This window comes from Zalophus californianus, chromosome 1 (genome assembly GCF_009762305.2).
Source record: "Zalophus californianus isolate mZalCal1 chromosome 1, mZalCal1.pri.v2, whole genome shotgun sequence".
NCBI lineage: Eukaryota > Metazoa > Chordata > Mammalia > Carnivora > Otariidae > Zalophus > Zalophus californianus.
In genome coordinates this window covers 212,261,673-212,282,950 of record NC_045595.1, presented here as the reverse complement: position 1 = coordinate 212,282,950, position 21,278 = coordinate 212,261,673, and the positions used below count along the sequence as shown (strand labels likewise).

Sequence of the window (21,278 nt, the reverse complement as noted above, 5' to 3'; positions counted from 1 at the left end):
TTAAGCTCGGCTTGCTGCTCGCACCGAGCATGTGAAACATTTCACACGCAAACATAAGTAGGTTCCTACATTCCCGAGGCAGAGGCAGGGAAGGCTTGTGTCTGCCCGGCACGGACTCCTCAGGACCTCTCCGCTCCGCAGGGGTTGCTGCAGGACGTGGCCTCTGTCTGCCGTGACTTCGCCCACTGCCTTCCGTGCTGGGGCCCCTTGAAGGGATGACGGCAGGCCCCGCCCGAGCTCGGCCACACGTTCAACGCCTCTCCAGCACCTACAGCGGGCGCCGAGCGCCACCCCTCTGCCCACTCATCCTGCCCGTTGGGGGCACGTGCCGTTCTTCCAGCTTCACAGCCCCGGCTTTGACTCCATCGGTGCGCCGGGGCTTAGTGGAGAGAGCAGTGGGGAAGACAGGGAGCTCCAGGCCTGGTCCCTGAAGCCCATGCCCCCCCCCCACACACCCGCCACCTCCGCGGAAAGCCTAAATGTCTGCTTCCAAACCCACATCCTGCGGGCAGACCCGGCTCCAACCGTGGGCGTTCAGCTGGGAGCAGGGAGCATCCAGCAGTTCCTCACCAGTGGTGGCCCCCAGGACCTCCTCCCTGACATCCCAGCCGCCATGGCCCAACCAGACCGCAGCCCCTCTCCCTGGCACCCACCACAGGACTGCGGCAGATCCTCAACCCGTGTCATGATGTGGGTCTGGACTCCAAGCCTATCTCTTCTCTCGCTCACTCACTCATTCAGGAATGAGAGCCCCCAGCAAAGCCCTGGGGATCAGCAGTCAGCCAGGCAGACAAGGCCTGTGGCCTCAGCAAGCTCCCCATTCAAGGCTGGGCTCCAGGCAAGAATGCGGGCAGTCACAATGCCCTGAGACCAGAGCTAGAATGAGACCAGGTGGGGTGGGAGGAGGGTCCCTGCAAGGGAACAGCCTGTGCAAAGGCTCAGCAGCAGGAGGGAGTGGAACATCGGGAGATCTGAGAGAAATTCAGAGGCTGGAGCTCTGATTTCGATTTCGGGTGGGAGGGCAGGAGGGAGGGAGAGTCAGAGGAAACTGGAGACACATGGGGTCTGCATGTGAAGCACTCGTAAACCCTGTGAAGGGTTTTGCACTTTATCTAGAAGTCTTGGGGGGCACCAAGGGATCTGAAATGGAGGTAATGGACCCGAAACTGTAATTAAAAACCATCTCCTGTGGCAACGTGCAGATGGGAGGGTGACAGTGGCCTTAGCCAGCTAGTGGTGGTGGGAACGGAGGCAAGTGGACAGGGCAGTAGGACAAAGCTGGGTGACTAAACCGACCTGGGAGAGAGGGAGGGAGGAGGCAGAATCAAGTACTCATTATTTAAGTATTAAATAATGCCTCCCGCATACTAGGTGAGTGATCATAAACAACAGTGACTATTGATTCGGCAATGACCTGTACCCAGTAAAGTCTAGGCTGCAGAGAGGATGCCTCTTACTATCTCTGCACCAAGCGGGAGGGGGGGGGTGTCACCATCCCCCACTCCGTTTTGAGTTGGGCTCTAAGACACAGAGACTGCCTCCTGCCCAAGACCCAAGGTTAATGAGTAGCCAAGCCAGGGTCCAGCTCTGTGTGGCTTCTGCTCCGAGCCCTGTTGTCTCAGCCAGTGCCCTTAACAGCACTTGAACATTGCTTAGCTTTCTAGAGGCAAGTTGTAGGTGACCCTGGGTCATCCCGGCCCCCGCCCATTAGAGGAAAAGCCACGAGAAGCTGAGGAAACCAGACAATCCCGCCCCCACAAAGAAACTGACACCGAAGTGGTGCATACCATTAGCCACCTTTCTTCCACAGGTGTCCAGTGACCTTGCCCAATTAATAAAATCATGAAACCTTGGATGATGGGAGGCAGCGGCTGTCATTCTGAAATAGACCAGCTCTCTGGGAACATCCTCAGATGAGAGCGGCCGGCAATGTAGGTTACAGCTAGTTTGTCCTTAGCCTCCTGAGCTCATTAAAAATGAAGCAAATACATCTGCGCTCCCCATTTGTTGTATGTTTCCCTATCTTTTCCAAGCATTATCTTTGACCTCCCCATCTACACACAATTTGTGCTGCATAATAAATGATAAATAATAGTAAGGCCATTCATGGGTGTTGAATGCTGAGGAGACCCTATTTGGAATTGTTCCTGCCTGCCATTCCTGAGAATATTCTCTTGGGTGCTGATTTCAACTGAAATGCAAGCATACAGAATTGCCTGTTTAGCTGAGGAGGGTCTCTAGTAGTCCCCTCAGGCCACTGTGAGGCTGGTTCATGCTCTTCACCCAGGGACACGCAATGAGAGATAGAAACTTCTTCCCACAGCTCATGGGGAAGGGAGGTAAAGGAAGAGAAAGGCACAGGCAGCAGGCCCTGGTACACACTTCTCTCTCAGTTCTCTCTCCCATGTGCCGCTGCTGGGCTTGGTGCCCACCTAGAGCAGTGGACCCTTCAACTGGAGGGCAGATCCCTCCCAGGTACCCTGGCCACCTAAGAGGATAACGCTAGCTAAGAATCCTCAAGGCCACTGCCGTGGGGAAAATAATCCAAACGTCATACCCTTAACTAAGCAAAAGGCAGGTATTACTTGTGTGGTCACTTAGACTGCTGACCTCATCATCGCCAAACCCCACTTCAAACAGCCCCGAATACCACCATCCTGTTGGGACCTCGTGCCTGCCCCTCCCAGCCCGCTCAGGGCCAGGTGTTTCGTCCATCCTCCAAGTCAGCTTTTCCAGACTCACACCTGGCACAGTCAGTCCCAGGTGGGACCCCAGAGCAGGGGGTGAGGGAAGAGCTCAGGATCCTGGGGTTCTCTCAAGGGCTCTTTGTTTATGACTTGGGTAGAATTATTTATTTATTTTTTTAAAAAAGATTTTTATTTATTTATTCGACAGAGAGAGACAGTGAGAGAGGCAACACAAGCAGGGGGAGTGGGAGAGGGAGAAGCAGGCTTCCTGCGGAGCAGGGAGCCCAAGGTGGGGCTCGATCCGAGGACCCTGGGTTCGTGACCCGAGCCTAAGGCAGACTCTTACCGACTAAGCCACCCAGGCACCCCGGGGTAGAATTTTTTAAACTAAAAAAAAAAAAAAAGTACAAGATTTTTGAGGAGGAGAATGATTTTTCAAACAAAACAATGTTCCCTGAAAAAAATGAGCCCAGCTGTTAGTGTCTCCACGTGAGCTCAGAACACTGGAGTTCTGGGTCTGCATCAGACTATAACATAACATTAAAAAATCCTGACATAAAAACATCTATACCTTAAAACATTTCGATTTCATTATTTTTCCACATGTATAAACCACTTTTGCAGCTTTGAAATGACTTCAGGAGTTACGCGGCATCTAAAAGATCGGAAACATGCCTCACCTACAGCTAACAATAAGAATCTCCTGAATTTTCCATTATCGACATGATTTAGGAATCCCAAAGAGATGGACAAATGTAAAAGGAAGAATGGCCAAGCATTACCCAAACATTCATCCAGATAAAAGCAACTGTCAGGAGCAGGGGCTGCCTTCCCTGTGTTTCCAACCCCCCTCATCCATGAGAAACCAAGTACTGAAGGCAGGGCATGCCCAGAGAGGGGACCTGGTCGCTGAGTCCCCCTGCCACCGGCCCCTGCTCCACCAACATCCTAAACATGTCTGCGGCCCCATTCTATCGGTTTACACAAAATCATTATATAATGAGCTGGCGACGCTCGGTATGTATTCTACAGTAACCTGTTTGGAGGCATAGGATGCAGTTGTAAGAGAGAGCATGCGCAGACAGCCAGCTACGCTTTTTTTTTTCTTGGGCTCAAGGCAAGAGGTAACTGTCGGTCAAATCCTGCTGAGCCCTGCTGACTTCAAATACAGGATGCTAAAAATGAAATAAGGCGAGGGGTGGGGGGTGAAACCCTGCGCGTGCCGTGCACTGTGGGCTTACAGCCTATGGGGAGTAATTAGCAGGATAGTAAATCCACAGAAAGATGATAGAGAGAGTGGTGGAAAGGGAGGGCGAGGTGGGGTGAAATACGGAATACTTTCTATTTGTACTTTAGATGACCCGAAATCTAGTCTGTAAGTACCTAACTGCAATGTCGGTGTGCTAGGCATAAAAATAAAAGGCCCTAGGATGGATGGGTCGATGGTTAGTTTGTTGTTTTGTTGTTTTTGTTTTTTCCCTAATGTGAGTTTAAGGAGCTCTTATAAAGGAGCAAAAGGAGACTTTGGACCACCCCTGGGACTAGCTCTTGATGTCACTGCGTCTAGCGCTGAATCGGCCGGCGCCTGGTGGTCCCTCTACGGAGCTGGCACCCTCGGGAACGAGAGATCCGCCTTCCTGTCCCCACCCTGCTCTCTGTCCAGGGTGCAGAAAAGGTGGCCTGCAGGTATCCAGGCTCGCCCCTGGGCTGCCTCCCCGGAATCCACCGCCCCCTCCCGAGCAGGTCCGGGAGAGGTTGTACCCGGGGAGCGCCAGGGGCAGCGCAGGCTCTGGTTCTCGGGGAGCAGCTCCCTCTTTTGTTCCCCCAGATCGTGCCCGGCGCTCCGGAGGGTGGCGCGAGAAGTGCCGGATCCCCAAGCCCGGGCCGCGCGCGCCGGCAGAGAGGAACCCCCCCCTCCCCCGCCTCCTTCCCTAGGGCCCAGGCTGCCACCCTCCCCAGTGCGCTCAGGAACCCACGCCCCAGGCCCCTACCCAGAAGGGGCCGAGGTGGGGCCATCGGTGCACTTGTGGGGCTGCTGGCCGCCTCCCGCACACTCCTGGCCCCTCCGCGTGCCCCACGTCCCCTGCGGGGGCAAGGGGCATCCCGAGGCGCCAGGTGGCCAGGGCGGGGGGGCAATGGGAGCCGGGCTTCTCCCCGGGGACCCAGGGGCGGCTGTCAGAGTGAGGGTGTGGGTCTTTGTGCGTTTCTGGCTCTCCTGGAAAATAGAAGCAAGCCCCGGGGGCGAAGGATGCGCTCACTCACCATGGCGGTGCCGACCGAGAAAGCTGCCATCAGACAGGCCATGCCCCGGGGGCGGCGGGCACGGGCGGCGGGCGGCGGGCACGGGCGGCGGCGGCGGCGGGCACGGGCGGCGGGCACGAGGCTGCGCTCGCTCCAGGCTGGGCTGCTGCGCCCCGCTCGGGCTCCGGCTCGGGCAGCCGCCGGGGCTCTGGCCCCGCCCCGCCCCGCCCCGCCGGCTCCGCCCACGCCCCGCCCACGCCCCGCGATTGGCCGGCGCGCGGGGCGGGGCGGAGCCGGCAGGTGCGCGTGCTCTTGTTTTGCTCCTGAGGGGGGGCGGCAGGCTAGCTCGCGGGAGTCCCCGCTGCCCTGGCCGCCCGCGGGGTCCTGGCAGGTGCTGCGGGTGCTCCCCAGCCTCGGAGCCCCCGCGCCCAGAAACTCGACGGGGATGGACCAGCGGCCCCGAGCGCCCGACGCACAGTGGAGTCTCCCCCAAGGACCGCCCCTCCAAACCGGCGTGGCTGTGTGGATGGGGCCAGAGGGGGCGTCAGGGAGGCTGGAAGGGAAGGGGGGGTCTCTTCTTTTCTCGTTGTTGGGTACCTTTCTGCCAGGCAGGAGCGTGAGGACTAAAGAAGACATGGCCTCTCCAACGCCGGCCCTCCCCCTCCAACTAGAGATCCGTATCTGGGGTGATCCCCCCCACACTGAGACAGTGCAAACACACTCATTCCTGCACCACTGTTGTAGCCAGATGCAGGTCTAAATGCTGGGTAACAAAGGGGCGCTTGGTTAAGGTGCCCAGGCCTCTGTCCTGCCCCTGCCCACCCCCCCCCCCAATAAAAAAAAGCCTTGTTTCCAGTGCCTGGCTCAATACCTGACCCACCGCTGTGTTCAGGGTAACTGCGTAAGAGATGGCCCTCCAGACACCATCTCATTGTGGCACCAGACTGGAATATCAGATGGCCTGGGGTCTTCTAAAGCCCTTATTATATATAAGTGGGACCATTTCCTGGTAACCATGGTGACAAGACATTCTCACTCCCAATCTCAGAGGCTAATGCTTTTGTTCAGTGGTTTGCATGTTGGGACTGCAGGTAGGAATGCATCTTTCCTCACCTCCAGCACACCTGGCAGGTGGACTTCACACCCAGAGGTCTGACAACCATAGCCAAATTCTCCTCTCAACCCAAAGGAGGGAAAGGGGGTATGATGTCGAGTTCAGGGGGAGGAGGGCCTTGCTTTTGTCTGAATAGTTTCACCCGAAGATCAATGCGTTACCTCTCTTCTATCTTTGGCTGAGAAGAAGGAAACATGACCACTGTATTTTCAGGAGCCACTCAGCATGCCCAGCCCAGCAGGCTGTGTGGTGCCTTAAATGAGTGAACAGGGAAGCCAAAAAACTCCAAATGTTCTGGAAAGAGGATTCAAATCCACAAACCTCCTGGGGAGAGATGAGGCCAAAAGGCAGAGACAAAGGTGCCTGCTTCTGGGGCCCCGGGTTGGTGGCTGGTCCTGCAGCCCACCACCTGCTCCAGGACAGGAAGGACAAGACAAGAAGCAGTAAGAGGAAGACATGAAACTCAGGAGAGGAGGATTTCCCCACGAGCATCTGGCTGGACACTGCCCAGGTATGTGGTCAGGGCAGGCGATGTGACATCGTAGCCTTGTGGCGCTGGCCTCTATTTTCTGTCCACTGTCCACTCTCCTCACGCCTATGGATGAGTGCAGAAGTTCCTCTGGAAACCTCCCGGCCCTGCCCTCTGTTCTGTATCATGTGATTTATAGCAACAGTTGGTCAGGAACTAGAGGTGTAAGGCGATGCTTGCCGGGCTTCTGGGGACAGCCCAGGGGACAGTGTGTAGACCCTGAGTGTGAAGCCAGAGATGGAAGACAATGGGAAAGTGAGTCCTTTTTGGCACGGTGTGAGCTGCTGGCTTTTCCATGACAGGCACTGAAAGAGTCCTCACTTATACATCTGTAGGCTGGGTAATAAGACTCTCAGTCATGTGGGAAATAGTGCATGTCTAGCACTTTCCGCCATGCATGGCACTAGCAAGCAAGCTGATCCCAATCCTTACTGGTATCATCCTTCTTGTGCCAAGTCAAGGAATAAGCGAACAGTAGAATAAGTCGGATCTGTGACATTTGTATCGGGACTGTTGGTTGTAAGTAACAGAAACCCAATCCCAACTGGCTTACGCTAAAGATAATGCATAGTCTTAGGTGACAGAAAGGTTCGGGGTGTGCTGGTTTCAAGCCTGCCAACACCAAGGACCCATACTGTATCCTCAGCTCTTGGTCTCTAGCTCTTTCCATGCCTCTACTTTCCATCTGCTGGCTTCCCCCTCAGCAAGACTGTCTCTGTAAAGCCCCCCCCCCCAGCAGCTTCAGGCTTGCATCCCATCAGCCAGCAGCCAGTCACTGTACCCCAGTTTGGGGGGGTGCCAAACACTGATTAGCTGGGCCAAAGAGGCCAAAGAGAAGAGTAGCCCCACTGGAACCATCCAGAAAGATTGGGACAGGGTGCCTCACAAGGCCATTTGGGGGTACTCTGAGCAGAAGTGGATGTGCCAAGCAGGCAAACACAAGAGGAGCTCATCACAGGACTGTCCAGTCCAGACCCCAAACCCAGTGGAGATTTCTGCTAAGACGCCAAGTCGCGGAGCCGGGCAGCCCGTCCCCCCCACAGTAGGCCTTGAGTTATTCAACCAAGGTGCCATATTTCTCTCTAGACTTTCACTTCTCTGGATCAAGCTCCCCTGGGCATCCCCCCTCCTCCCAATATTGCTTCTTAGACTGTGCCCCTTCTTCCTGCTTACCTTTCTCTGCATGGGTTCCATTGACTCAGTGTCCCTTGTGAAACTTGGGGTGCATCACTGGCCACCTATTCAAGACTCTCCTTCCTCCCGCTGAGGAGCCAGTGTCCCCAGGCTCCACTCAGACTGCTGGTAAAGACAATCTTCCCGGCCACCTGATATCCCAGGGACAAGCAGGTCAGTGGACTCCACCACCGGGGACTGAATTCGCTTTCCTTATAATTATGTCATTCCAGGTGCCTGGTTTGCACTTTATCCCCCAAATTCCATTTTAAGGACTGCCCAATTTATCTCTGCCAGATGTCCAGCCACTGAGGCTGGGAAATGGCAGGGAGATGGGGGCACCCCGAGCACCCCGTCTTTGGTGCAAGGGTTCTGCTCTTGGTGTCCACTGAAGAGGGGGCAAGGGGGGGCACAGGGAGTTCAGACATCCAGATGGGCTCACCATGGACCTGGGGACTGATCTGGGTGAAACTCCTGCGCAGAGCCGGCCACAAGGGGGTAAGGCTGGCTTGGCATCATGGATTACCTTACCCCTGCAGGTCCCAAACACGAGATCCCTCCAGAGAACCCTCCGGGGGCACCCCATGGCTTCCCAGCCTCCCCGCTCCCAGCTGGCTGGGAAGAAATCTAATGAATATATTCTTTATTAATACAGTCTTCTTCATATTTTGGTGATTTGGCTTTCGACAATTTTGACCTTGAGCCTTCTTTGATTACAGGGTGGCTGGCTCTGAATTAACTAAGGTGGACCCCATTGGCTGACTTTCTTCTGCTCAACTACAGAGCTACACCAACCTGAACTTCATTTTCCAGGACCTGTGACTTTCACCCCACATTCAGCGTACACTCAGAGATTGCCTGCTCTGGGGGCTCCCAGGCGGCTCAGGCTGTTGGACATCCAACTCTTGGTTTCGGCTCAGGTCACGATCTCGGGGTCCTGGGAACAAGCCCCGTGTTGGGCTCTGAGCTCAACACGGAGTGTGCTTGAGATTCTCTCCCTCCCTCTCCGTCTGCCTCTCCCCCCACTCACAGGTGCGCCCTCTCTCTCTCTCAAATAAATAAATAAATCTTTAAATTAAAGAAAAAAAAAAAAAGATTGCCTGCTCTGCCCAAAGCTGATCTCCACATTGGAACATGGGGTGGTGTGGCAGGGAGCAAAATGGAGAAAACCCTGCCCGAAAGAATCACCACATCCAAAAGCTGAGGTTCTCATCTAGACTGGGTATTTTTCTAACTCGTTCTGTGAGCTTAACACACTTTAGGGGTCATTCTTTCCCTAAAGCTGCAGGAGCCCTTGCCGTGTAGTTTAGGGGGAGGCAAAGTGGGGACACAGGGGCCTCCTGGTCTTCAGTGACCCTGTCCCTTTTGGAGCCAATCCTTCAGGCTGCTTCCAGCACCCGCCAAACCCCCAGTGTGGAAAAGTGCCCACCCTGCCCATATTCCACCAGGGGAACATCTCCCTCATTTGATATATCAGCATTTCATGGAGGAAAACAAAGAACTAAAGAAGGCTGGCCCCCCGCCCCGCCCCCAGCCCCCCTCCTACCACATCAAGGGCTGCACAGTGACAATGCGCGAGGGTTTGTGAGACTGCTTTTCCCAAAGCCTCAAGGAAACTCGGTTCTGGAGGGGATGGTATAGGGAGGGGTTTGCTTGGTTGCTGGCTTGCTTTTTACAACCCAAAGCCCTGGTTCTGAAGGTAGATGTTTTTAGACAGAGAAAAGCAAAATGTTGGTACTGCACCAGGCAGCAGGGAAAGGGGCTCATCCCTTCTCTTAGCAGACAGAGGTGGGAGACGTGACAGAGACTCCTGGAGCTGGGCCAGGAGGGATGAATCCCACCGCTGTTGTATCCCCACACCTACGACCATTCAGCAGGTGCACATTCCTGGAGGCGTCCCTGTGGGAAACTTGCCCTAGGCTGGGCTAGAGACCTACCTTTGGTCATGGCCCCTGACTTGGCTCCTCTGATCTTTTCTCTGTCATGTTAACAAAGAATTAGGGCCCCTGGGCCTTTTCTACCTCTGTTTACCTAAAAGCCAACACCTCCCCTTTAAAAAAGGAAGAGAGAGAAAGAATGAGGGAGAGAAAAGAAGAATTTGGACGAGTGAGAGAGAATGAGAAAGACAGCCAAGGCAGGAGGGGTGGGGAGGGAAGGAAGAAAGAAAGAATATTAAGAGGTAGGAGTAAGTGCAGAGGAAAACCGTGTCCCAGCCCTTGTCGTTGGGATGGGAAAGGGCAGCGGACACAGTGTATCAGGGAGAGTGGCAGCCTGAGCCTGGGTATGAGTACCAAGGGGGAACCCTCTGTAGGCTGGTTCATTTTAAAGAAACATTGTTTTCACCCCCACGGTTTGCTGGATTCCTGTTTTGCTGGCCCTCCCGCCTCCTGTCATGTTCTGTCGCCAGGGTCCAGATGTCCCCACATTGCATCCTCTGGCCCGGCTCCAAAGGGGGCCCCTCCCTCCTCACCTTCCGGGAGGTGAGGGCAGAGGAGGGGCCGCAAGTGCACGCAGAGTAGAACTAGGAAGAGGGGGAGCACTAGAAGATGGAAAGATGAGGTTAATGCGGGATGTTTTCAGGGAAAGAAAAATGCAAGCAAATATTCATAAGCTAAGTTAGGAAAAAGTAAGCGTTGCAGATTATTCCCGTTTTCTTCCATTAGCACAGAACAGAGAGTGGCAAGAAAGTTCTAGGAAATAATTTCCACAAATGAAGAAAGAGGAAATAACATTTGGCAATGAAATGACCTTCAGAGCTGAAGACCAGGACAGAAGTCTCAAAGACAGACACTGGAAAATTACCAGGGTTCTCCTTCCACACAGAAACAAAAGCCTCCCACCACCCCCATTCAAGGGCCCAGTTGGGAAAAGACTGGTAGCTCGTGTGCACCCCACTTTTCCTCTGCAGAGCTGCTCTGCCCTAACGGCATGTGATCAGTCCTAGAATGCAACCCCCACCCGGAACCAGTCAGAACATTCCAGCCCCAAGGCCACTGCATTTGTTCTGGAGAGGATTTACCAGCCCAGGGGGGGCATCAGAGTTCTCCCTGGGACTTGCCAGGGCCCTGAGAAGGAGAGGGTTTCTTTCCCTTTGGGGGCTGACAGCCTCATACGGCGGCCGCCTTCCCTGCCTGCAGAGACTGGCCAGCTGGGAAGGGAAACCACGAGGCGCAGAGGCTGCACGGCATGGCGGGAAGCACTGGACACCTTGAACAAGTTCATGCCTCTCAGTGCCTCCATGACCACAGCTATAAAGTGACTGACAGCCGTGCCCACCTCAGGACGGTTGGGAGGATTGAATGAGTCAAATTTGTAATAATCACGTCTGGCTCATAGTGTGTGTCTTATACACACATGTTGGTTATCCTCATTATGAGAACCGGTACTCTCCCTCTGACCTTGAACTAGCACAAATTAGGTTTCCGTCGCTTGCTGCCTAAAAATCCTGATTAGGACAAACAGGCTGTTAAAAGTCAGGGCTCCTCACGTGCACCCCAATGTTCATAGCAGCAACGTCTACAATAGTCATACTATGGAAAGAGCCTAGATGTCCATCAACAGATGAATGGATAAAGATGTGGTGTGTATACACACACACACACACACACACACACACACACACACACACACACACACACAATGGAATATTATGCAGCCATCAAAAAATGAAATCTTGCCATTTGCAATGACGTGGATGGAACTAGAGGGTGTTATGCTAAGCAAAATAAGTCAATCAGAGAAAGACAAGTATCATATGATCTCACTGATATGAGGATTTTGAGAAACAAGACAGAAGATCATAGGGGAAGCGAGGGAAAAATGAAACAAGACAAAACCAGAAAGGGAGACAAACCATAAGAGACTCTTAATCCCAGGAAACAAACTGAGGCTTGCTGGAGTGGTGGGGGGTGGGAGGGATGGGGTGGCTGGGGGATGGGCATTGGGGAGGGCATGTGCTATGGTGAGTGCTGTGTATTGTGTAAGACCGATGAATCACAGACCTATACCCCTGAAACAAATAACACATTATATGTTAATTAAAAATAAAAAAAAAAAAGTCAGGGCCCCTAAGCCAATTTATGGGGAAATCCTCACAAATATTTTACAGGTCAACCCCATAATCCTTTGTTGTCTTGGTCTCTGTTCACCTGGGCACTTGCCTTATCTCCCTCAGGAGATCATAAATCCCCGTGACTCCGGAATAGTTCTTTGACTCTGACATCATTCTTAGCATGGCATCTAGCCAGAGTAGGTGCTTGATAAGCATCATGAGTTATATTGAACAACCTGCAATGTTTTGGAAAGTGTTGAACCATGCATTATCCCATGGGACACTCAGGACGCCCCCGCAGGTTAGGAGGGCAGATGCCATCACTGGATCACACGAGAATCTGACACCCCAGCCCCAGATACAGAGCAGGCCACATTTTACTTTCCTTAGCAGTCAAATAATCTTCCCCTGGTCCCTGGAAGGCAGTGCCTCCATTCCCTGCCCACTCGGGCACAGATCTAGTCTCCTGGCTCCAAAGACCACAGCTCAAGTCCTGTGTGCTCAGTGCCCTGAAGCCCTCTTGCCTCCCTGGGACACCTGAGCTCTCCTGTGAGATGCAAACCCTACCCCTCCCCTTCCCCAGGCCTGAGATGTTGTTCCTGAGCCTCCTGCCTCTCTCCTCCAGGTCACCAACTCCCCTTCTCCTACCTCCCAGGAAGCCCTGGGCAATCACCTACTTGAATTTGAGCTTTTAAAAGCAAAAATTGGGTTGGAGAAATTATCTTCTGCAAGTTTAGAAACTTCTGGGCAGGACCCTGCAACTCAAAGTCCTTAAGGCAAAGAAAAACAATTTAATTAAAAAAAAAAAGACTTGGCTACTCTTTAAAGAAGGGGAGGGGAAATTAGCTAAAGTAAGGAAATTAACCTCAGAAATTATCTCAGTAAATGATCCTGATCCTGCAACTTGGAAATAAGGAGATTGAGGTTCCATGAGGTTTGAAAAGCCCCAGGTTTCCTGACTCCTGCTGAGCACCTCTTTCACTTGAGCATCACAGCTCTTTCCAATAGGGACAGAGATCTGAAGAAGCCCCACATTCAATCTGTTAAAAATCACAGGCAGGCTAGTGGGGAGACAGAGTAGATATACTTTTCTCTATCCCCCCCACCTGAGCACCACTAAAAGCTCTGGACATTGTACAAAGCACATGAGGCGACCCTGAAAGGTGGAGAGCACAAGGCAGATGGCCCAGGGACATTGGGACCCAAGAACCACACTGCAGTGAGGTCTCTGGGTTTTCTTTGTGCCTCATATATCCCAGATTTTCATGTGAAGAAACCAAGAACGTGGAAATGCTCATGGGCACAAATAAAGCAAGCCCCAACAAGAAGCTACTCTCTCTGGCCAAAAGAACAGAAAAGGGGCATCCTAGAAATATAGACATTTTTTAGACAACTGCTGCTCTACCAGTCAAACACCACACCCCACCTACACTAATAAAGGTGAGTGGGGAGCCTAGGTTTCCATGCTCCTCAGGCTGTAAGCACCCAAAACTGCCCCACCCCTCATCAAAATGGTGTCAGAGAAGGCCATATACAGAGGCTGAGACCATCCCCACCAGGCAATAATGAGGAGCTCCTCCTTTCCTCACTGGAGTGGTGGCAGAGGAGATCCAGTAGATTCAAGACTTTCACCACCACACAGTGTTAACAAGGACAGTACTCTCTCCCCAAATCATGGTGTCAGTGGAGATCATGTGGGGAGCAATAATAAGGTCTACTTCTCCCGGCCAGGGAGGTGTGAATGGTGGCCAACCCTTCCGGCAGTAATGAGGAGCTCCTCCCTTGGATGTCAGCAAAGACTGAGCAGGGAGCCTGGACTTCTACCCTCACCTGGCAGTAATGAGGGAGTGCCCTCCCACTTCTCCTACCTGAGTGATGTCAGAGGAAGCCAGCTAAACCAGAAAGCTTAAATGAGATCCAAAGTCTCCTAATACCAAAAATATTTAGGTTTCCATCAGAAGTCTTTCATTATCCAAGAACCAAGAAATTCACAAAAAAAGCAATCAGTAGATGCTAACACCAAGATGACAAAAATGTTACAATTACCTAACAAAGATTTAAAAGCAGCCATCATCAAAATGCTTCAGTGAACAATTATGAACACACTTGAAACCAATGAAAAGACAGAAAGTCTCAGCAGAGGAATAAAAGACATAAAAAATAAAACAGAATTTTAGAACTGAAAAATATGATGCCCAAATTGGAAAACTCAGTAGACGGGCTCAGCAGCAGAATGGAGAGGAGAAGGGAAACAACAGAAGAACTGGAAAATAGAACAACAGAAATTACCCAGTCTGGACACAGAGGGAAAATAGGCTGTGCAAGAAATGAGCAGAAGCTGAGGGACATATGGGACCATAACAGAAGATCTAATGGAAAATTTATAGTTCCAGAAGGGTGGTTGGAGTTTCAAAATTCTCAAAGAGGGGTGTCTGGGTGGCTCAGTCAGTTGGGCATCTGACCTTTGGTTTTGGCTCAGGCCGTGATCTTGGAGTCATGAGATTGAGCCCTGGGACAGGCTCCATGCTCAGTGCAGAGTCTGTTTGCGATTCTCTCTCTCCCCCCTCCTCTGCTCCTCCCCCTACTCATGCACGCTCTCTCTCTCTTATAAAAAAAAGAAAATCTTTTAAAAAAAGAAAATACTCAAAGAAATAATGGCTAAAAACTTCCCAAATTTGGCAAAAGACAGAAACCTCCAAATTCAAAAGATTCAAGAAGTTGAGTAACTCCAAAGAGAGTAAATCCAAAGAAATCTACAATAAGACACACCATAGTCAAACTTCTGATACTAAAGGCAAAGGAGAGATCCTGAAGGCAGTGAAAGACACACGATATCTTACCTGGAAAGAAAAAGCAATTCAAATTACAGCAGATTTCTCACTGAAAACAATAGTGGTCAGAAAGAATTGGCACAACACTTTTCACTTGCTGAAAGAAAAGAACTATCAACCAGGATCCTTATATCCAGAAAAAATATCCAGGAATGAAAGGGAAATTAAGATAAATTTAAGAAAATGTGTTACCAATAGACCTACCCTAAAAGAATGGCTTAAGGAAGTTCTCTAAAACATAAAGAAAATGGTAAAAGAACAAAAAATTTTAGAAAAAGAAAATGGTAAAAGAAGGAAATATTATGTATCAAAAAAGAGAAAGAGCACCGTAAGTAAAAACATGAGTAAACAAAATAAACCTTTCCTTCTGCTCTTGAGTTTTTCAAATTGTGTTTGATTGTTAAAGCAAAAATTGTAATATTGTCTGAATATTAAATATGTGTGGAGTAAATATTTAAGACAATTATATTATAAACAGAGGAGGGTAAAGAGATATAAAGGGATGCACATGACACGGTAACTTATAAAAACTATGATACTAAAAGACACTATGTAATGTAATACCTAGAGAAACCACTGAAAAAGCAATACGAAGAGATACTCTCAAAAACATAGAGAAGTCAAAAAGCAATTCTAGGGTGCCTGGGTGGCTCAGTTGGTTAAGCGACTGCCTTCGGCTCAGGTCATGATCCTGGAATCCCAGGATGGAGTCCCGCATCAGGCTCCCTGCTCAGCAGGGAGTCTGCTTCTCCCTCTAGCCCTCCCCCCTCTCATGTACTCTCTCTCTCTCTCTCTCATTCTCACTCTCTCAAAATAAATAAATAAATCTTTAAAAAAAAAGCAATTCTAAAAAATGTTCAAGTGACTCCTAGGAAGGCAGGAAAAAGAAAACAGGAAAAGAAAAACCAGAGAACACGAAAAATAAAAAAATAAAATACACACTTAAGCCCAACATGTTAATACTTACATTAAATGTAAATGAACCAAACAACAGAACTACAAACTATGTGAAGCAAAACTTAATAGAACTGAAAAGAGAGATAGATAAATTCACAATTACAACTGGAGACTTCATCTCCTCTCTCAACAACCACTAGAACAACTAGACAGAAAACTTAGCAAGGATATAGAACCCAACGGCATGACTGACCAACAGGATCCAATTAGTATTTAGAACACCCGACTCCAGCCAATGACAGGAGAATACACGTTCTTCTCAAATGTTCATGGAACATGTACTAACATAGATCATATCCTGGGCCATAAAACAAACCTCAATAAATTTAAAAGAACTGAAATTATGCAGAGTGTGTTCTCTGACCCAAATGGAATCAAACTAGAAATCAGTAAAAGAAAGATAACAGGAAAATCTCCAAAAACCTGGAATCTAAACAACACACTTCTAAATAATCCATGAATCCAAGAGGGGATCTTAATGGCAAACAAAGTACAGTGAACTGAATTAAAATGAAAGTACACGCGTGAGAGCTACATCAATGTGGAGCAGAAATTTATAATGCTAAAAGCATATAAATTAAAAATAAAGAAAGTCAGTGAAACACAAAGCCTGACCGATCATTTAGAAAAGATGAATAAAATTGAAAAACCTCCAGCAGGTCTGACAAAGAAAAAACACGAAAGACACAAATTACCAATATTAGAGGTGAAGCAGGAGATATCATTACAGACCCCACAGACATCCAAAGGACAATAAGGCAACACTACAAACAATTCTGCACCTCTGAATTTGACAATTTAGATGAAATTAATGAATTCCTCAAAAAGCACAAACTACAACAACTCACTGAATATAAAATAGGTTATTTGAAGAGCCCTATAACTATGAAGGAAACTGAATTCATCATTTTAAAACTGAGAGAGAAAAAGAAGGCAGGAAGGAAGGCAGGGAGGGAGGGAGGGAGGGAGGGAGGAAGAGAGGGAACTGTCCAGGCCCAGACAGCTTGCCTGGAGAATTCTACCAAGTGTTTAAAGAATTCACATCGGGCGCCTGGGTGGCTCAGTCGTTAAGCATCTGCCTTCAGCTCAGGTCATGATCCCAGGGTCCTGGGATCCAGCTCCACATCGGGCTCCCTGCTCAGCGGGAAGCCTGCTTCTCCCTCTCCCACTCCCCCTGCTTGCGTTCCCTTTCTTGCTCTCTTTCTGTCAACTAAATAAATAAAATCTAAAAAAAAAAAAAAAGAATTCACATCAACTCTCTATAATCTCATCCAGAAATAGAAAAGGAGGGAACACTTTGCAATTCATTTTATTTAGCTAGTATTAATTACCCTGGTATCAGACAAAGATAATATTTTTTAAAAAACTACAGGTCAAAATCTCTCATAAATATAAATGCGAAAATCACTAACAAAATAGTAGCAAACAGAATTCAGCAATGCACATTTAAAATGATACACTACGTCCAAGTGGGGTTTATCCCAAGCATGAAAGTCTGGTTCAATATTTGCACATCAACGTAGTACACCATATTAACAGACTGAAGAAGAAAAATCACATAATCATGCCAATTGATATGGACAAAGCACTTGACAAAAGTGAACACCTATTCATGGTTGTAAAAAAAGTCAGAAAAATAGAAATAGAGGGCAATTTCCTCAACTTTCAACAATTGCACTCCTGGACATTTGTCCCAGAGAAATTAAAACTCACATTGAGACAAAAATTAACACACAAAGGTTCACAGCAGTTTGTCTGTGATTAGCCAGAAACTACAAACAACCCAGATGTCTGTCAACAGGGAAACAGTGAAACTGTGGTCTACATTATGGAACACTACTCAGCAATACAAAGTAATGAACTATTCAACACCCAACAACCTGGATGGATCTCCAGAGAATTCTCCTGGAAAAAGCCAATCTGAAGAGGTTAGACCATACAACTCCATTCATGTGATATTCTTGAAATGACAAAATAACACAAATGGGGACAGATTTGTGATGGCCAGGGGTCAAGGAGGGGATGGAGTGGAAAGAAAGAGAGGGGGGCTATTGCAGAGTGGCAGGAGGGAGCCTCGTGTGCATGGCATTCTGCATCTGGACTTCAGTATCAACATCCTGGATGTGATGTTGTACTCGTTTTGCAAGATGTGACCAAGAGGGGAGCTAGGTCAAGGGCACACAGGATCTCTCTATGTTCAGTTATCTCAAAATTCAAAGGTTAATTTTTTTTTTAAGTCACAGGGCAATCCTGAGTGAGGCCACTCCAGATGAGGTGGCCTCGGGCCAACTTGTAGCACCGAGTGGACATCCCATGGACTTTGGGGAGTGAGGAAGTAAGTGGCGGAGTTTGGGGGATGTATAGGGAGAGGGCATGAAACCAGAGAGTACCAGGTCACTCGGGACCACACAGTGGGCTGCTGGACAAGGAAGCATTTGTGACTGTTCATTGTCGACTTGAGAAGGTGAGGATGGATGGGATGATGCTCTTCCTCCTTACTAGAATTCCTGGTGTGCAGGCTCAAGTGTCCAGGCACCTGCAAAGGCAGTGATGGATGGGATGCCGGCCCCATCATCAGCCATCTGTGGTGCCCGGCTGGTCCTCCCCTCTCAAAGCCTCAGTCTTCATCAGTAAAATGGGAATACTAAGAGTACCGTGGTGACTGAGTAAGATGGGGTAGTTACGGCGCCTGGAGCCAAGAAGAGGGAAGAGCAGGAGGCTTGTGTGCATCTAACATGCCTTCCAGGTTCTGAGACCACGACCTTCCCCTGACCCTCCCCCAGGGTTGCCATTGCTCACCATCTTCCCAAATGGCTTACTCTTCTTTTCCTCCTGTGATGACCCGTTCTGCGTGGGACGTTCTACAAGGAAAAATGGATGGATAAGTGGACAAAGGGCCTCAGAGCTCAGAGTGACAACATTTCAATATCCATTGTGAAGGCATCAATATGGTGGTCCAAAGGTTAAAACTTGTAGTTCCAAGATAAATACGTCCTGGAGAACATAATATACAGCATGGTGCACATTACCCGTATTGTGTATCTGAAAATTGCTAAGAGAAGAAATCTTAAAAGTTCTCATCACAAGAAAAAAATTATAACTACGTGAGGTGATGGGTGTTAACTAAGCTTATTGTGGTGATTATTTTGTGATGTAAACACTATCAAATCATTATATTGTACACCTTGGGACTAGTACAATGTTATATGTTAATTCTTTCTCAACAAAACTGGGGGAAAAAAATTAAGGCATCTTACTTTTCATAGAGAGGCAACCCATCCCGATTTACAGATCAGTTGTGTTTCCCTCACTGGTCTGTGGGCCCAGAGGACACAGGGAGGCTCTGGTTCATTCTCACTGAGCCCCAACATCCAGCAGGTACCTGCCTCCTAGTTGACTCCCCAGTATTTGCGGACTGACTGATTTAAATCAGACACACTTTACATCACGGCTCAAATGATAAATTATTGTTTGTGCCTATACTAACACACATGACATATTTTCTTTGACCTGCAACTAGTTAAAACATTTACTCTATACATTTATATTGAGAAAAAATTTTTTTTACGAAAGAGCACTTTGTCAGTGACTTACCCACAAGCTTAGATGTAAACACTTCCCAAGGAGCCCTTCTGCTGGGAAACAGACCTTTCTGCAGTGAGATGTATTTATTCTGCAATTAATAAAGGGAAGTAGCCCCTGCCTATGTAGGACAGAATTTCAATTTTCATCACTGCAAACATGTGAAAACCCCCAAACCACAAACAATGATTTCAGTTTCTGCTCTATGCACATACAAGACAAATGGTTGTAAAATAGGCATAATGCAATCATATGTGTAATAATATGGCCGGTGTCACTGTTTCTGGAGCAAACAGGAAGCATGTGAGGTTACTGAAGGTCAGTCTGCTCCCTCCAAGGTTACTGGCATAAAATAGCACCCACTACCTGTCTGTCCACAGATTGGCCAAGTGTGAAATCTACTTATTTCCCACTTTTGGTCAGATGATAGATTTCACATTTGTGAACACTGGAATTTATTTATTTTTTTTTGTAACACACATTAAAAATAATTACAGCCAAGACTAAAAAGCATCAGGGCCTCTAGGGTAATCGTTAAGGATAAACGGAGTATTTCCTAGTGGGAGGGCTAGAATAACTTCACTAACCTCATATCACAACAGCCCTGGCCAGCGAATGTTGCTGCAAAGTGGGGGCAAAGTGAGCTGTTGGAGCATCTGAGACCTCACAGGGTTAGGGGAGATTAGCCATCACCTGATAACAGAAACTGATAGCCTTGGAGGCAATGGTGGGTTCCAGAATTGTGCTCTGAATGTTATAGCCATTAATTCATTTAATCCTCATCACAACTCCATGAGCCAGACACTATTATTATCCACAATGGGGAATTCAGGCACAGAGAGGCTATGTAAGTTGCCTGAGGTCACACAGCAAGAAAATATCCAATCTCAGATCCAAAACAGTCAAGTCTGGCTCCAGAGATTGCAATATATTTTTTTTTTCCCCTGTAAGAAGGATTCTTTTTCTTCTTTAAAGTAAAGCACAAAAATTGTAACATAAGGCTTGGCAAATTTTACATATCTATACACTTGTATATTCACCACCCAGATCATGATATAGAACATTTCCATCTAGAACCTTTCCACCATGGGAAATGTTCCTCGTGCCCGATCCCAACCCATCCCCGCCTCTAAAGATAAGCACTCCTCTGGCTTCAATCACCATAGATTAGTTTTGTTTATTCTTGATACTCATGTAACTGGCATACAGTATGTCCTTCTTCCTGTCTGGATTCTTCCGCTCAACATTATGTTCCTGAAACTCGTCCATGCTGTGGTGTGTACCCACAGTTCCTCCCTCTGCAGTTTGCTTTTCCTTTCTGCTACTGATGAACACGGGGGTTGTGGCCGGTTTTCAGCCATCCTCAGTAAAGCCACGGTCTGCTTTCTTGCTCGTGTCTCCTGGTGGACACGGACATCCATTTCCCTTGAGGATATCCCTAGCAGTGAAATCTCCAGGTTACGGGATAAGAATGTTTAACTTTAGTAAAGACTACCAATCAGCATTCCAAATTTCTACGAGTTCGTACTCCCACCGCAAGGTAACACCCCTGCTGCTTCATACCCTTGCCCCCACTTGGCATTTTCAAGTTTCTTTTTTAATGTGGACACCCTGATAGGTGTGTGATGATTGTAGCACCAAGGTTTTAATTTGCTTTTCTGTCCTGACTAATGATGCGCCTGTTCAATTCCACCCCCCTTTTAAAATTGCATTGTTTTGCTTTTATGATTGATCCGTAGGATTTCTTGATCTATTCTGGACTCGCGTTCTGCCTCACATAGATACCCTACAAATGTGTTCTCCCAGCCTGAGCTTGCCATTCAGTTTCTTAATGTTTTTTCATGATAGGAGTTCCTCATTTTAATAAAATCCAATTTATCACCATTTTCCTTTACAGTTATGGGTTGGAGTTGTCTTTGTACGCATGTCTTCTCTAAGAAATCTCTGCCTACCATGAGAATATGAAAATCGTTTCCTATGTTTTCTCCTAGAAGCACCATTGTTTTGGTTTTCACATCTAAGTTTATGATCCATTTTAAGTTAATTTCTGTGTGAAAGGCAGAGGTCGAGGTGCACGTTTCCATATGCTCGCTCAATTGTCCCAATGCCAATT

At 48.7% G+C, this 21,278-nt stretch overlaps 1 protein-coding gene across 4 annotated transcripts in view; it reads right to left on the bottom strand.

The window, feature by feature from the left end:
* Positions 1-19,242, bottom strand: part of ABCG1 (ATP binding cassette subfamily G member 1) — a 69,424-nt gene extending 50,182 nt beyond the window's left edge. For 2 of the 4 annotated variants that reach the window (XM_027584788.2, XM_027584789.2), the window contains exon 1: positions 4,950-5,097. In XM_027584788.2, coding sequence (XP_027440589.1) covers positions 4,950-4,991 — 42 coding nt within the window. In that variant the 5' untranslated portion in view covers positions 4,992-5,097. Of the gene's footprint in view, positions 1-4,949; positions 5,098-18,382; positions 18,445-19,177 lie in introns of those variants that run through there. The other 2 variants (XM_027584790.2, XM_027584791.2) reach the window with 2 other exon arrangements.
* Between the last annotated feature and the right edge of the window lie 2,036 nt (positions 19,243-21,278).